Source organism: Hemicordylus capensis, chromosome 3 (assembly GCF_027244095.1).
Source record: "Hemicordylus capensis ecotype Gifberg chromosome 3, rHemCap1.1.pri, whole genome shotgun sequence".
Lineage (NCBI taxonomy): Eukaryota > Metazoa > Chordata > Lepidosauria > Squamata > Cordylidae > Hemicordylus > Hemicordylus capensis.
This window is the reverse complement of record NC_069659.1, coordinates 179,669,686-179,687,228: the sequence shown is the minus strand read 5'-3', so window position 1 is coordinate 179,687,228 and position 17,543 is coordinate 179,669,686. Positions and strand designations below refer to the sequence as shown.

The window sequence follows — 17,543 nt, the reverse complement described above, 5'->3', positions numbered from 1 at the left end:
AAAAATTGCCCAAAATAATCTTACAGAAGCCTCTGGAAGAGCATGACATTGTGAACGGATTAATGGAATTCATTTACAAAAGTTTTAAACATTGCATATATACAGCCTCATGCTACATAATTAAAAACTAATCCTTATTTAATGATGAATAACCTTTGGACTATAATTTAACTTAAATAGAACTCTATCTTTAGTTAGATTTTTTCCCCTCAAAAAGCATTTTATTTTTAAAATCTGATTTAAAATTTTAAAAACCAATTTTTGGGGGATTTTTTTTTAAACATTGATTTTTATCCACCCTGTTTCCAGCTAATTTTGCCTACTTTTTTAAAAAAAGCAGATAAAGAAACTATTAGAAGTGAGAATTAAGTAATTGCTCTTTTTTGGTTTTCAGTAACCTCTTTTGGCTACTAGATGCATGTTGAGATGTTAATAGGTCTCTCTTGGTCAGTTCAGTCCGTCAGAATTGTCCAGTTGTTGAAGGCTACTGCCTGTTTGGGTATGTTGTTCAATGTCTCTCTCTTGGTATGTGAAGTATTGTGGTTTAATAAATCTTTGTTTTTTGAACTCACTCTAATAAGAAGGGTGACTGGAAGACGGCTATGGGGGTAAAGAGTTCTTATCTGGCTTCTACGCTCCACTCTCCTCTGGTAGGGAAGGGTCTGGACAAGGTTTTTTCTTTGCTCTTGCCCTCCTTGTTGTAGCCTCTTTGCTATCAGGGGCTGAACTGCCAAACGGCCTGATTGCTGTGGATGTGAGACACACCCATTGGGCTTCTGAGATCTTGGCCTTTATTAGAGTGGGCTGCAGCGAGAGACATAGCCGCTGACACAGGCCGCCTGCAGGCAGCCACCGAAGCCTCCTGCAAAGGGGGTTGGCCTTTGGAGGTGGGACTGAGGGCTGGGGCCGACATACTAATTTGAATGGCTAGACAAGATTCTTGCTCACTTCATGGTTGGTGAGATTGGGTCGAAGTAGTTGTAATGTGTCTGGGTTCATCTAGAGGCGGGGAAACAAGGGGTGGCTTTGTTGAATGTGGGGCAGCTATTCCGGTGGTGGTGGGGAATAGAAGAAGTAATGTTGGCAGGTCAGTAGGCTGTTCCAGGGGAAGGGTAGTCAGAAATTTAATAGCTGTGTCCCCTTCCAGCTGTCCTGCCAGCTCTGTGACCTTGGAGAGCACTGCCAACAACCCACATTGCCTTACCTTGCTCCTCTGCAATGCCAGGTCTGTCCAAAATAAACCCAAGCTCATCCAGGATTTGATTATGGATGAAGGGGCTGACCTGGTGTGTATCACCAAGACTTGGTTGGGGGAGGCTGGCCCAGTCTAGTCCCAGCTTCTTCCTCCAGGGTATTCTGTAGAGGAGCAGGTGAGGGGACGTGGGCAGGGAGGTGGAGTGGCTGTGGTCTATATGAATAACATCGCCCTTACCAGAGTCCCTGTTGAGGTATCTAGCCATATTGAATGTGTGCACCTAAGTTTGGGGACCAGGGATAGACTGGGACTTCTGTTGGTGTACCGATCACCCTGCTGCCGGACGGAATCCCTTACTGAGCTCACAGACTTGGTTGCAGAACTCATGTTTGAGTCTCCCAGACTTTTGGTGCTGGGGGACTTCAATGTTCATTTCGGGACCAATTTGTCCGGGGCAGCTCAGGAGTTCATAGCAGCTATGACAACTATGGGCCTATCCCAAGTAGTCTCTGGACCGACGCACACTGCAGGTCACATGCTTGATTAGGTCTTTTACTCTGATCAGGGTAGTGTTCAGTGTCTCGGGTACTCCTGTAATTTCCCCATGGTCTTGGACAGACCACCATATGGTTAAGCTTATGCTTACAACCACTTTCCATCTCTGCAGGGGCAATGGGCCTATTAGAATGGTCTGCCTGAAGAGGTTATTGGACCCTATAGGATTCCAAGAAGCCTTGGAGAGATTTAATGTTGGCTTTGCCAGTGATCCTGTTGATGCCCTGGTTGAGAACTGGAACATGCTCACCAGGACAGTAGACATGATTGCTCCTAAGCAGTCCCTCCGAACCACTTCAAAATTAGCCAAAATTGGCCCCTTGGTATACGAAAGATCTATGGGGGCAGAAGTGGCAAGGTAGGCGACTGGAGCGCAAGTGGAGAAAGACTTGACTCGAATCCGACAGATTACGACATAGAGCACATTTAAAGATCTATGTTCAGGCAATACGTGCAGCAAAGAAGCTGTTCTTTTCTGCCCATATTGCTTCTGCGAGTTCATGTCCAGCGGAGTTCAGGGTTGTGAGGGGGCTAGTATGTGCCCCCCTTCCTTGAATCAGAATTTGGAGCCATCAGTTACCTGCTGTGATGTCTTAAAAGAATTTTTTGCAGATAAAAACTCTCTGATTCGGGCCAGCTTAGATGGAAACTCCACAATTAATTTGATGTCTGAACTGGAGGTGTCCAGCAACTCCTCTTATGTGGTTCGACTGGATCTGTTTCAGTTTGTGACTCCTGAGGATGTGGACAAGCTGCTCAGAACGGTGAGACCTACCACTTGTTCTCTTGACCCTTGTCCAACATGGCTTGTTCTATCTAGCAGGGAGGCTATGGTAGGAGGCCTGGTGGAAATCATAAATGCTTCTCTGAGGGAGGGCAGGATGCCTCCTTGTCTTAAGGAGGCAATTATTAGCCCACTTCTAAAGAAGCCTGCATAAGATCCCTCAGAATTAAGCAACTATAGGCCTGTTTCCAACCTCCCATGGCTGGGCAAGGTAATTGAGAGGGCGGTGGCCTCTCATTCCAGGCAGTATTGGAGGAAACTGATTATCTAGACACATTTCAAACTGACTTTCAGGTGGGCTCTGCAGTGAAGACTGCCTTGGTCAGCCTGATGGATGATCTCCAATTGGCAATGGACAGAGGAAGTGTGACTCTGTTGGTCCTCTTGGATTTCTCGGCAGCTTTCAATACTATCAACCATAGTATCCTTCTGGAATGTCTGAGGGTGTTGGGGGTGGGAGGCACTGTTTTACAGTGGTTCCGCTCCTACCTCTTAGATAGATTCCTGATGGTGTCGATTGGAGATTGTTGCTCTTCAAAATCTGAGCTTAAGTATGGTGTCCCTCAAGGCTCCATACTTTCTCCAATGCTCTTTAACATCTACATGAAACTGCTGGGAGAGATCATCAGGGGATTTGGAGCGGGGTGTTGTCAGTATGCTGATGACGCCCAGATCTACTTTTCCATGTCAACTTCTTCAGGAAATGGCATAACTTCCCTAAATGCTTGCTTGGAATCAATAATGGGCTGGATGAGGGAGCATAAACTGAGACTGAATCCAGATAAGACGGAGGTACTTATTGTGCGGGGTCAGAACTCCAGAGACCATTTTGATCTCCCTGTTCTAGATGGGGTCATACTTCCCCAAAAGGAACAGGTTCGCAGTCTGGGAGTACTTCTGGATCCACACCTCTCCCTGGTATGTCAGGTTGACGTGGTAGCCAGAGGGGCTTTCTATCAGCTTAGGCTGATACGCCAGCTGCATTCGTTTCTTGAGATGAATGACCTCAAAACAGTGGTACATATGTTGGTAACCTCCAGACTTGACTTCTGCAATGCGCTCTATGTGGGGCTGCCTTTGTATGTAGTCCAGAAGCTTCAGTTGGAACAGAATGCAGTATAGAAATCAAATGAATGAATGAATGAATGAATGAATGAATGAATGAATGAATGCCTGTATTTCAATCAACAGCCAAATTCAAATGACACAAAGCTTAACAGTTCAGATTACTTTATTTACTGTCAATGACCAAAAGAGAGATATACAGTAGTAAATGACATAAGATAGCATAAAATCCTTAAAACTGAAACACAGTATAAATGTATACCCAAAAATGGCAATTTTAAAATACACTCATAACTTTGAGATTCTTATTTTAAAAACCACATAACAGTACTTAGCAACTATCCTAGAAATTACTGAATCTTCATCGGCTAATAAATACTTTACAAGGAAATCCTCGGTTTTACCCTTGAAAAGCTTAACAGTATTATATTACAAAACAGGTTTGTTATTTGATACACCGCAACAAAATAAATCTTACCACATCATCTGTCAGTGTCTTGATGTGCAAGTGCTAAAAAAAAAAAGGAAGAAAGAAACCATCAGTTCAGAAGATTCAAAATATATACTGGAAAGTGTGACTTTAAGGCAACAAATTACATTTGTACTTTCAACATTGAAAAGATGGTTCTTTACTTCCCTTCTGCCTTTTGAACAGATAAGCAAGTGTGAACAGATAAGCAAAGTTCAGCCCAACAGATAAGCGAGTGTGAAAACCGAGACACCTTAGGGTTAATATACAATAACATATTTCAAAGCTTATTTAAACTGAAGTGATTCTGCAAAGCCAGCTCAAACTTGAGTAATCTGGGAAACAGAGCTTCATAGATGGCTGACGTTGAAACAAGTTTGAAATTCTCCACCTGACCTCATTTAATACTGGCCTTACATCTCAGGAAGGTTAAGAAATTACTTTTTACATTCAGTTTTTCCTTTGTAATAACATACTGTCTTCACAAAAACATTCCTGGGTGAAGAATAAAAGGCACTTGCAAGTATTTTTCTACCTATTCTGCCCCATCCATCATGTCTTCAAATTCTACAGGACACACACCCTACATCATATCGATTTACTCCCGATTCATCTGAACTAACTGGCATGGCCTCACAACATGAAGTAGAATTACTAGTCCACACAAAAACATGAAAGTTTAAAAAAGGCATCCCATATTAACAACAGGGCTAAATAAAATAGCTGACACACATCCAATTATTCCTAATTAGGTAAGTGCCAAGTTACTTTGACAAACTGCCTCTGAGCAACCATTCACAATTCCAATATCACCATGCAAGAGCTACAGTTCCAGCTACTGTATCCCCACGAACACACACAGTTGGAATCAGTGTTCTCTCTATTTCTTTTCAACTGTGTGCGCGAAATGCGTTTTGTTCTGGGTGGCAGTATCAAGGCAGTGTGTGTGCACATGAATTCACAGTGGGGCCTTCCTGATTGAGCGGAACCTAAAATGAACTGAACTGACACTAAAAACACATAAGCGCCAGTGTTCCCTCTAAGGCATGCGCATGCTCACACATTTTTTAATGTCCACTCAGTTAATTTTAAATCCCGTTCAGGTTGAATTGGGAAGGCCCCACCCTGAGTGCATGTGAGAACACACAGCCTTGATATTGCCACCCAGAACAAATCTAATTCTGCACACAGATGAAAAAAATATAGAGAACACTGGTGAACACATACATACCACTGTTCCCTCTAAGGCGCACACATGCGCGCGCTCATAAGTTTTTGGATGTCTGCTCAATTCATTTTAGATCCTGCTCAGGTTCAATCAGAAAGTTTGCAATGATGTCATCCTCCCTGATCCAAGATGGTGGACAAGTGAACATTTGAGTTGCAAGAGGTCTAACTTGTGGACCTCAATTTGAACCAAATTTAGTCCAGTTGTAGGGATAGTGCAAGGAAAGTAGGCAAATTAATTCTTACTAGAACAACTAGTTGAATATTGTATTAAGCCATCATTATCATGCAACATATTTTAACCAATACTGGACAGACCAAACTGAAAATCTATTACAAAACAGAAGTCATTTACAAGTTCAATTCTGTCTTCTTTGTGCAGCAAAGGCTTCCAGCCCACATGCAACACAATCACCTCTGTAGCTATTGCTCAAGTCAACTCAATTTTTTAGTCATATCTACAATAACATATATACTGCTACAGCTTTAGGCCAACATCCCTCAGTCTATCCTGTCCAGTTTATAATATCCATGCATATTTTGGAAATTTAAGTGCTCTCTTGATAAAGGTCACACTGCAAGCTTCAACTACCTCACAAGCCTATTGCACAGAAGAACGAACTGGGGACAAAACACAATGTGCACAAAAGATTATTTGGATGCCGGCACGCAATGATAGCTGAGGGGTGGGGGCACCGCAATTAAGCAGATGACAGAGATTGGCAGGAGGAGCAGTTATAGACCTGCTCTTCTCCATATTAAAGAGTATGTGTAATCCCTCTGTGTTAAAGGGATGTGCTGTGATTCACCATCCAAACTGCGTTTCATGTACATCCCTAATAGGCACAAAAGCAACAGAATAAATTGTTGCTGCTTTTTAAGAAGAGGTACCCCAATTCTATTCTATATTGGAGTATATCAAGTTACTTGCATGCTTCCCCCTCAGTTTTCTATTAGCAAAGTACTAGAAGAAATATGGGACCATCAAACTGGTTTGTCTACTTTCAGAAACCATATCCAATTAGAATCCTCTCTCACCTCCCCCTCACATACCATAAAGGCTACAACCGGTCACTTCTCCTGGACTACTCGCCTACTATCAAGTAACGTTTCACATAAAGAAAAGTAATGTGCCCTGAGTCATTGAAAATTTATGCTTGAGAATGCTTGTTCAAATTAGCCTCTTAAATGAAGGTGTTAATGTGAACATTAATGTTAGAAAAATGAAGGGGTTTTTTTTGCAGCTGCTTATAATATAAATAGAAAACTGAAGCATTGTCACAACATTGACACTGAAGTCAAACAAAAGAAGCATAAAAACTTCTGTTCCAAGTGCAAGAAGGTGTTTTTGGTAACAGCTATTTTAATAATTCATGTAACACTAGCTAATTCTGTTTTTATACAAGTAACCACACAACAAGTAGTTAGTTCACAGTTAATGTGTGTGCCGGAAGCCAAGCTGATTGTAATAGGTTACTTGGAAACGTGATTTAAAGAGTCTTTGTTAAGATCTTCAAATCAAGAACTTCTGAGTAGAATTTATAAGAACTAGCTTACCCTGGCGCAGAACATCTGCGCCTCTAGTTCTCCCTCATTCTCAGCCCCACTTCCTTGTTCTTGTCCCTCCCCCCTCCTCTTCCCACCTCCAATGTTCTTTCTCTCTGGCCAGCCGCTCGTCCAGCTGCTTTTTCTGGCCACCCACCACTTTCTCTCCCGCCCTCACCACCACCACTTTCTCTTTCCCCCACTGCTGCTTTCTCTCCACCCACCACCACCACCACTTCCCCCACCCCCCTTCTCTCCCCACCCTCCGGTTCGCTGGCCTGATATTCCCCAACATTCAGTTTCCTCTCCTCCTCCCCTTGCTTACGAACTCTTGCAAGAGCTGCCACTCATGGGATTAGCGAAGGTATGTCTAAGAGAATTATATACAGAGATATTCAGTCTTACTGAGTTATTTGTGGTCCTAGCCTTAAAGCTCCATTTATAGAAAATTCAAGGGAAAACAGAGATCATTTCAAAAACTATTCTCCAAGGCCCATTACTGAGAATACACATAACCCTCACTATATGAGAACTTTTAAATCTTTCAGAAATTGTTGTGCATTGGAAGGGACACCTGAGCTATGCTACTATTCTCAGCAACAGTGAACATTAGAGTTGCACACTAATTCAGGATGGTTACATGCATCCACAGTTCATTTGACACAATCATATTCAATTATTTTATTTAAAACAATAGTTCGATGCAAGATGTGAAGGTACATAAAAGAACTTGCAAATGGTGGGGAGGGAAATTCTTCCTTTTTTCCAAAATAATTTTTCTCAATATGTTAAATTGAAAAAGTGAAAATTTTAAGAAAAACCTTTCATGAAGTATTTGTCTTTCATAATAAGGATGACTGAAATACTTTTCAAGGCAAGGCTATTAACTATTGCTTTAGCAGCCCTTTAGACAAAAGGCAAAAATTCTCAAAATACTAATACAAATACTAAAATACTCAACATACCGATTGGAAATATTTACCGTTTTGGCAATCACATTTTCTGTATACAGCAAGCATATCTTTCCTCTCTCTGAGGGAAGGTAGGATGCCTCCTTGTCTTAAGGATGCAATTATTAGACCGCTTCTGAAGAAGCCTACCTTGGATCCCTCAGAACTGAGCAACTACAGGCCTGTCTCCAACCTTCCGTGGCAAGGTAATTGAGAGAGTGGTGGCATCCCAGCTGCAGTCGGTCTTGGAGAAAACTGATTATCTTGACCCATTTCAAACTGACTTTCAGGTTGGCTATGGGGTGGAAACTGCCTTGGTCAGCCTGATGGATGATCTCAAATTGGCAATTGACAGAGGAAGTGTGACTCTGTTGGTCCTTTTGGACCTCTCAGCAGCTTTTGATACTATCGACCATAGTATCCTTCTGGAGTGTCTGATGGGGTTGGGAGTGGGAGGCACTGCTTTGCAGTGGTTCCACTCCTGCCTCTCGGGTAGGTTCCAGATGGTGTACCTTGGCGACTGCTCTTCTTCAAAATCTGAACTTTTGTATGGTGTGCCTCAGGGCTCCATATGGTCTCCGATATTGTTTAACATCTACATGAAACCGCTGGGAGAGATCATCAGGAGATTTAAGAGAGCCAGTGTGGTGTCGTGGTTAGAGTGCTGGACTAGGACCGGGGAGACCCGAGTTCAAATCCCCATTCAGCCATGGAACTAGCTGGTTGACTCTGGGCCAGTCACTTCTCTCTCAGCCTAACCTACTTCACAGGGTTGTTGTCAAAGAGAAACCTAAGTATCTAGTACACCGCTCTGGGCTCCTTGGAGGAAAAGCGGGATATAAATGTAATAATAATAATAATAATGATGATGATGCTGGGTGCTATCAGTATGCTGATGACACCCAAATCTATTTCTCCATGTCATCATCATCGGGAGAGGGCATAACCTCCCTAAATGCCTGCCTGGAGTCAGTAACGGACTGGATGAAGGATAACAAACTGAGGCTGAATCCAGGTAAGATGAAGGTACTCATTGTGCGGGGTCGTAACTCGAGAGACTATTTTGATCTGCCTGTTCTGGATGGGGTCACACTTCCCCAGAAGGAACAGGTACACAGTCTAGGGGTGCTTCTGGATCCGAGCCTCTCCCTCGTCTCCCAGGTTGAGGCGGGTCCCAGAAATGCCTTCTATCAGCTTTACCTGATACACCAGCTGCGTCTGTTTCTTGAGATGAATGACCTCAAAACAGTGGTACATCTGCTGGTAACCTCCAGACTGGATTACTGCAATGCGCTCTATGTGGGGCTGCCCTTGTATGTGGTCAGGAAACTGTAGTTGGTCCAGAACGCGGCAGCCATGTTGGTCTCTGGGTCATCTTGGAGCAACCATATACCTCCTGTATTGAAGGAGTTGCACAGGCTGCCGATATGTTTCTGGGCAAAATGCAAGGTGCTGGTTATAATCTATAAAGCCCTAAACTGCTTGGGCCCTGGGTATTTAAGAGAACGTCTTCTTCATCATGAACCCTACCACCCACTGAGATCAGCTGGAAAGGTTCGTCTGCATTCGCCACCGGCTTGTCTGGTGGGCACTCAGGGACAGGCCTTCTCCGCAGCTGCCCCAAGGCTTTGGAATGTGCTCCCTAGTGAAATAAGAGCCTCCCCATCTCTGACAGCTTTTTAAAAATATTTAAAGACACATCTGTTCACCCAGGCTTTTAATTAATATTGTTTTAATGGTTTTAATGCTGTTTTAAAATATATATTTTTTTATTTAAATTGTTGTAATGTTTTAAACTTTTCATTTTTGTTTTAACTAATGTTTTACTTTCTGTTTTTATGTTGTTGTAAACCGCCCAGAGACCTATGTTTTGGTCGGTATAAAAATATGTTAATAAATAAATAAAATAAAAATTAATATACACCTCTCAGACTTGCTTGAAAAAATATACACCAGATCAACAAATAAGCCAACTTTTGCAATAGTAAAGGAGCTTTTTTCAGTCTGTGCAAACTGTTACAGAGTTTCAGCGTTTTTCCTACTTTGATGAAGAAATGCACTCCAGTGTTGGTGCCTTGACATGACATGCGATTTACATCTATTTTTCTGCTACTCCTCTCATATTAACATTTTAGGGGACCACAAATCCAGCAGCAGTCTTCAGCCTAACACTCATTGGCCTGATAACTACAGGCGATTTACATATTTTAATATATCAGGTAGTTCTGCAAGCCTAGCATACACACTCAATAGTTAAGGCCATTCCTTCTTTTTCTTTAGCCTACTGTAGCTCTTTAGAACTTGGCAGCTTCTGCCAAGTATACAAAGTAATACACACATCTTGTGTAGAATATTTTTCTTTCTCAACTGTAAAGATCAATAAGGTTTCGAGCAAGGTAAACTGAACAGCATTGTCCAGACAATTGTTTCAGATTTACACAGAACATTGTGTATAAGAATAATTCCATTAGTATAAATTAAGACACATCAAATTAAGAGACATTCCATTAGTATAAATTAGGAGACATCATATAACATTTTACTCACATTACCAATTAAAAGCTAACAAGTCAACTGCAGTGTCAAAGGGCACTATATCAACTCTTTTTGCAGGCTTCTCCCACACAGCCTCTTTATGAGAGGAACTATTCTGGAGCTATGCATGTCATTGCTGTCTAACAGAGGCTGCACATAATAGAGCTATCAACCTCAACCAACACCAAATATTTCACAGCCAGTTTTATTCTGCCAGACAGTTGAGCACTATTATGCACAAAGCGATAATTTTTGTTTAATTTCTCTAGCACAAACATCCAACAAGAGCTTTGAACCATGATAGATTGCAACTCAAATCAGTTTTCCAGCAATGAAAACAGATCTCACCTCTCAAACTAAGGAAGGCAAACCAGACCATGCCTTTTCAGATTAGCAGACCATGGCCCAGTCCAAAGACAAAAACAAACCCTACAAGCACTCCTTGCATGCCTACTAGAAACCAAGGAGGATTACCGCCCAGGGTCTTGTGTTTCCTGACAAGCTAGAAAACTATTTTCCAGACATTTGAGCCCCGCAATCGCAATCTCTGAAACCATTATGACAACAAGTGTGGCACTTCAGTGAGGCCAAGGGAGGTGCCAATGTCTAGAAGCAAGTGAGGGGCGTGAGAAGCTATAGAAGTTAGTCAGCAACCGGATTTCCTGGAGTACCGTATCTGGGAAGAGAATCAGGAAGGGGAGGCCCCGAATCTCGCCTCTCCCCACCCCAAAGGTAGCGTGGCTTTCTAGCCACACCTGCATCTCTCCTCAGCGAGGCATGTGACATTAAGCCAGAGGCGACAGGAATGACGGAGGGAAGCAGGCACTCCCACTCAGGGGGCCGCAATTAAGCCAGGAGTGGTGGGCTCAGCCGGTGATGCCCGGTTATTTTACAGGATCGGCAAAGGAGAAACCACAAGGACACGCGCATGCAGCCCAAGAGAACCAGAGCAGACCGCTTGCTCCTTCCGCAGTCACGGGCGCCCTCGGATACTCACGAATTTGGGTTTTTTGCTGCTGCTGGCCCCGTCGCTCGCCACCGGCTCCCACCCAGGCCCACTCCCACCATCGCTGCCCCCCAGCGCGGGGTTCCTGCGAACGGGCTTCTTCTCTCGGGCCTTCCCGCGGGAGGAAAGCGGCAGCCCCCGCTCCATGGCGGCCGGGCACAACTCTGCTGGCGAGAAGGCGATTAGAGGCTCCGGTGGCGGAGAGCCGGGGCAGGCTGAGGACTTGCCAGGGGAGCGGCTCCCGCTAATCCCTCGCCTTCACGCAGAGGCAGCGTTCAGGCACCACCAACGGCACTTAGTGCCTCCCCTGCCACAGCTGTGCCCCGCAAACCAGCCTGCCTCTGCGTTGCTCCAGAGGTGGTGGTCGCTAACAGCTGTTTGCTGCAGCAGCACCAAACAGAGCAACGCTCGCTGAGCATCCAAATCCTCCCGCCACAAACGCCCCACCGCCGCCACCCGCCTACGCTCGACCAATCGGGGGTGCAGAGCTGAAAGCTTGCCTTATGATTGGGCCTTCTCATTGGCGATTTCGACTATCTGGTTTCTCATAGGTCTAACCCGAAGGTTTCAACTGCCCAATGATTCAGGAGCTCTTCGAGAATTAAAACATTGGCAGTCAGCCTTATAGCCCTGCCCAGTTTTTGTTGGTAATGAGCATGCTCAGTTGCAGGAAAGTAGTCGGCTAGTAGCGAGTATTGTAGTTTCTCTCTAAACCTTACTTTTGTTTCGGCAGAAATAAATTTCTAGATAAACTAAGTTCCACCTAGTGTCAGTATAATGTTGAATTACTGACTAAACTATTCAATACAGTCTTTTTATTGTCCTTGCAAAAATGCGGGTAGAAGAGGAAGGGAGTGGTAATGGCTAGGTATCAAAACTGCTGGAAACAGTGATTTAAAAGGTTTTTTTGTAATTTTATGCGGTGAAAAATAAGGATTAAAGGGTTGCGGAGCTAAAAAAAAAGAACTGGTCTGCTCAGTATTTTCATGTTGTATGTGTGGCCTAAGTGAAACCGCTTCATGCAATGTATGTATACCGAATTTCTCAATCGCTGTCAGATTATGATAACATGGAGGAAAATTGCTCATTAACGTTTTCTTTCTCTGAATGATGACTATTGGGAATAGATGTTTTCAAAATTCTGGTATATCTAGCTTTTTGCTTTTAAATATATGTAGGTTGCCTTTCTCCTGAATAAAAACAAAGTTTTTTAAAGCTGTGTACAAGTGTTTCTTAGTCTGTGCAGAGTTCTCTCAAAAATAATCACATTTTAAAGAGAATTAAAACTGATTGCACAGTACATACACACACCCCTTCTCGTTCTGGCAAATGACTAGCAAGAGGAAGTTCCGGCCACTTGGCAACCCCATCAGAGGGTTTCATGGCTGAGTAGTAATTTGAATACAAACGTAGTACTCTATCCAATACAGCACACCACACTGATAATAAATGTATTGTATTATGCAAAATAATGCTTAGATTCATTAGTGGAGTGATAGTACTGAGTAGAAAATTCACTTAACAACTGAAGAGTAACAAAGCCTTTCTCAAAAGATTTTAAAAGCTGGAGTTAAAGAACAGAGCCAAGGGAAGAATGAAGTCAGGATGGTCTGATGTTTCCTAAGCAAAGGAAAACTATTTCACTGTTAAGTTTACAGGCAAATTATGACCAGCTTCTTCAGCCAGGGTGAATACCCTCTGGTCAAGCTGTTCCAGCGCTGCGTTCCCTGTAATTTTTTTCATCTGTGTACAGAGCAAGTTTTGTTCTGTGTGCGCATGTGCATTCAGAGTGGGGCCTTCCTTATTCAACCTGAGCAGAATCTAAAATTAATTGAGCAGACGTCAAAAAACGTATATGTTTGTGTGTTTTTTAATGTCTACCTGCCCCCACCCTGCCCTGCTTCAGGCACATTTCCCATGGAAAGAAGCCTCCAGGACCCTCTACCCTTTCACTCTGGGAGAGATGCCTGCCAGTTCAGAATCAGCCCACAATGCTGTTGTCTCTGGCAGCACCCCTTTTTAGAGAACCTGTCACTGATACTTCTGCATTCCTGTGCTAGGAATGCTGAGATGCTGCTGCCCAGCTCAGCAGTGAACATAAGAAGAGCACTGCTGGATCTAGTCTAAAATCCTGTTTCTGTCTGCAGCTAACCAGATGCCTCCAGGAGCAGAGCAGGAAGGCAATATTCCTCCTGTACTATTCAGCAGCACACTAAGCCAATGTAGAGTAATGGTTAGGATGTTCATTAGGAGCGGGGAAACGTGAGCTCAAATCCCCATTCTGCCATTAAACTCACTGGGTGACTCTGGACCAGTCACTTATTTCTCAGTCTAACCTACATCACAGGATTTCTGTGATGATAAATATAACCATGTACACCACTTTAGGCTTCTCTGAGGAAGAGCAAAATATAAAAGTGTAATAAAATAAAATACTTTCACTGAAAATGGGTTTGTATAGCTATTAGACAGCCTCTATGAATTTGTCTAATCTCCTTTTAAAGCTATCTAATAGCCATCATCAGATCTTCTGAAAGTGAATTCCATTAATTAATTATGCATTATGTGAATAAATTGTTGATTTAGTCAGTCCTGAATGAACTGCCAATCAATTTCATTGGATGATCCTGAATTCAAGTTCCACCTTAAGTCAACTTTTTGTCTAAATTAAAATGCCTCAGATGCTTTACCTCCTTTAGGGAAAGTGCTTTAACAAATTCTCCCAACTGTCTTGTTGAGAAGCTTCCTGGATCGCCACCCATTCACATCTCTGGTCTAGGCAATATTTAGGCATTTGTGTTTGGGAAAGCACCCTTGCAAATATTTTACTCGGAGAACATAAATGGTAAGCAATTCTGTCTATCTTAAAATGACACTGATAGAGAATCAAGGTTATATACCACAAGTCTGCACTTGGACCAGTGTAATGGCACAAGGAGAGCTGGTCTTGTAGCAAGCATAAGTTGTCTTCTTTGCTAAGCAGGGTCCACCCTGGTTTCCATTTGAATGGAAGACTACTTGTGTGAGCACTGTAAGATATTCCCCTTAGGGGATGGGGTGGGGCACTCTGTGAAGAGCACCTGCATGCTTGCTTGCTTCCAAGTTCCCTCCCTGGGATCTCCAAGATAAGGCTGAGAGAGACTCTTGCCTGCAACTTTGATGAAGCTGCTGCCAGTCAATGCAGACATATTGAGCAGGATGGACCAGTGGTCTGACTTGGTATAAGGCAGCTTCCTATGTTCTTACTACTGCCTCTCAGAAGAGCCTGTTCTAATGAGCAGAGCAAGCTAACTAACGTAGCAGATGCTTTACTAAAAAGGGAACATTTGCCTTTCCAAGTCATTACTTATCTTCTAGGCTTGTAGAATGAATATTTTGTTCCATGTGTCTCTCATACCAAATGCCAAGCTTTGGGAGAGAAATCCCACTTTTTAATATCTTTGACCAAGATTTTTTGTTTGTTTGTTTTCCTACTAAAATATACTTTTGAAAATCTGATCACATACAGGGGGGGACCCATTCCAGATTTTGCATCCCATTCTCACAGAGTTTCAGAACAACAGGTGTGACATACTTGTGAGACAGATGGTCTGTAAAATGAAAAATCTTAATCTGCTGCTCAGGGAGGGAAAAGATAGTACTGTGTAATCATGGCCCTGTTACCTCTTTGTGTAATATTCTACAAGCCAAAACCCATTTGGTCCTGTGGTATTAACAGCTATTGTGTGATGAGACACATGGAGGTAAGGTGCTAATTATATTGACTTGCCCATTTACATTTCACAACTCTTCTAGTTCTACAACATTAGACCACCTGCACACTGCATCTGGAAAGGGCAATGACAACCATTGCCTGCCTCTTCAGAGCACAGCCATGTATCTCCCTGGCATGTGTAAACAAGTGCAAGCTTCCTCTGTTAATTCAGCTCTCATTCCTCTGTTAGCTTAGCAGTTAGCTCAGTGTCAGCACCATAGCTTCTCCCACACTCTTTGTTAATGTAAAAAACCTGGGATCTTGTGAAAGGGGCTACTGTTGTGTTTTGGGTTTTGTTTACATTTCATGCAAGCATTTGCCCCTCCTTGGAGCTGGTGCAGTACTAGCACAGGAACCACATCATTTCAGGGTACCTACATTAGCTAAAATTTATATCTTATAAATCTGGAATAATATTCTCCTCCTCCTGTATGGGAATACCTTAATTCACTTTCCTGCCAAAGAACAGCAACAGCCCCGTCTTTTTTCTCTCTGTCACCAGGGATGCATCCAAAAAGAGGTTGTCCAGTGGATTTCACCCTGGTGGGGATATATGTGAATGATTCACTGGATCCCAGATGAAAGAATCCAGCTGCAAGGGAGAGAAAAACACATTCAAACAGAAGTCATGGTGGAGTCAAAGAAATATTTTTTTTAAAGACCATGGTAATGGAACCCATATCAGAGTGTCATGATCCACCAATGCACACCCAAGACAAAATAGGAGCCAGCCACTGCAGACCCCTGTGAGGGGGACTCCAGAGTTCCCCCAGTGGGATATGTTACTGGGTGAACAGGAAAGTACATTGCCAGAGGCAGATCCAATACCACCAGAACCTATTAGGGATTCACAACACCTCACGAAGAACCTTAGGACGAAAGCAGAACTCCCAAGCCCACCCATTAGCAGCAAGGGGGGAGTCCAAGAGGCTGACTTTGAAGACCACAGTTACAGTCTTTGAAGACTGTCTTATCTGTAGCCACTTGGACCGGGCTTCTGTTCCCAGTACCTTGCTTCAGTTCCCACGCCTGTTCCTAAAAACCCTGTTCCTCATCCTGTGCCACCTGAGAAGCTGTGACACAGGGCCCTGAACAGAATGAGATTTGCTGATAGAGAAGGAGTAGGAGTAGTCACTTACAAATCACTCCAGGGTGTTCCAGCTCAATTTCTGGTGTTCATGGGCCCACAAGCTGAGCTTTGCCTGACCCTGACAACAGTGCTGTGTTCAGTTCATGTGCACTAGCACCAGCAGGCCAATAGGACTATTTAAGCTGTCTACTAGGAGTGTGCACGGAACACTCCTGATTCCAGTGGTTTGGTTCGGGTTTGAGCCAGACTTACTGGATCACTGGATCATGAGCTGGTTTGGTCTGAGGGTCAAACTGTTTCCAAACTGTTTTCAATTCAGCTTGAGGGGGCATGCTTGCAAAGTGGATTCTGGTGATGATTCCCCCTTTACAAACAAAGGGGGGAACCCTGCCTACCTTTTAAAAGATCCTAATGGGGTGGTGAGAGGGCACCTCGTTGTTGGAGGCAGCAGCTCCTCCAAAATCTCTGAAATGGGTCCGGTACTTCAGTGTGGCCTGGTTCTGGCCTCCGCACATGTGTGGAAGCCATTTGTGTGACCTCTGCACATGCATGGAGACCAGAACCATGGAGTGCCGGGACCAGTTCAGAGGAGCTGCCACCTCTGACTAGGAGGTGCCCTCTCGCTGCCCCATTAGGACTTTTTAAAAGGCAGGCAGTGTTTCCCCCTTTGCTTATTAAGGGGAATCCTCACTGGATTCCCCTTTACAAGCCTGCCCACTTGAACCAACAAATCAGTTCCGTTAGCACCAAGGCTGGTTCGGGTCAAGCTCGGACCCACACCCCTTTTGGGGGGTCTGGTTTGGTTCTTGTTCAAACTGGTCGAACAAGGCTGGTTCTATTTGAGCCGAGTTTGAATAGAAGTTCAGCACACCCCTACAGTTTAGTTAGAGCAGGACAGATTCAGCATCACTGCATGAATCCATTAACTTGCCGTTGGCAACCCAGCCAAACCTGGCTTTGACACTCAAGAGACCACAACCTATTTATACCAACAGTGAGAAGAGGGCAACCAAGATTATCGGGCTTGGAACACCTTCCTTATGAGGCAAGGCTACAGCATCTGGGGCTCTTTAGTTTGAAAAAGAGGTAACGATAGATGGATATAAAATTATGCATGGAGTAGAGAGAGTGGACAGAGACATTCTTTTATCCCTCTCCCACAACACTAGAACCAGGGGACACGCCATCAAATCGAAGGTCGGGAAATGCAGGACCGACAAAAGGAAGTACTTTTTCACATAGTGCATAATTAATCTATGGAATCCTCTGCTACGGGATGTGGTGGTGGCAGCCACTAGCTTGGATGGCTTTAAAAGGGGCTTAGGAAAGGCAAAGGGTGCTGTCAAGTTGATTTCGACTCCTGGCGCC

The 17,543-nt window shown here is 43.7% G+C and overlaps 1 protein-coding gene across 3 annotated transcripts in view; it reads right to left on the bottom strand.

Moving 5' to 3' along the window:
* Window positions 1-11,796, bottom strand: part of DIAPH3 (diaphanous related formin 3) — a 248,685-nt gene extending 236,889 nt beyond the window's left edge. For 2 of the 3 annotated variants that reach the window (XM_053311038.1, XM_053311039.1), the window contains exons 1-2: window positions 11,323-11,796; window positions 4,078-4,110 (exon numbers count right to left, since the gene is read on the bottom strand). In XM_053311038.1, coding sequence (XP_053167013.1) covers window positions 4,078-4,110; window positions 11,323-11,478 — 189 coding nt within the window. In that variant the 5' untranslated portion in view covers window positions 11,479-11,796. The remainder of the gene's footprint in view (window positions 1-4,077; window positions 4,111-11,322) is intronic. The other variant, XM_053311040.1, reaches the window with a different exon arrangement.
* Window positions 11,797-17,543: the final 5,747 nt, after the last annotated feature.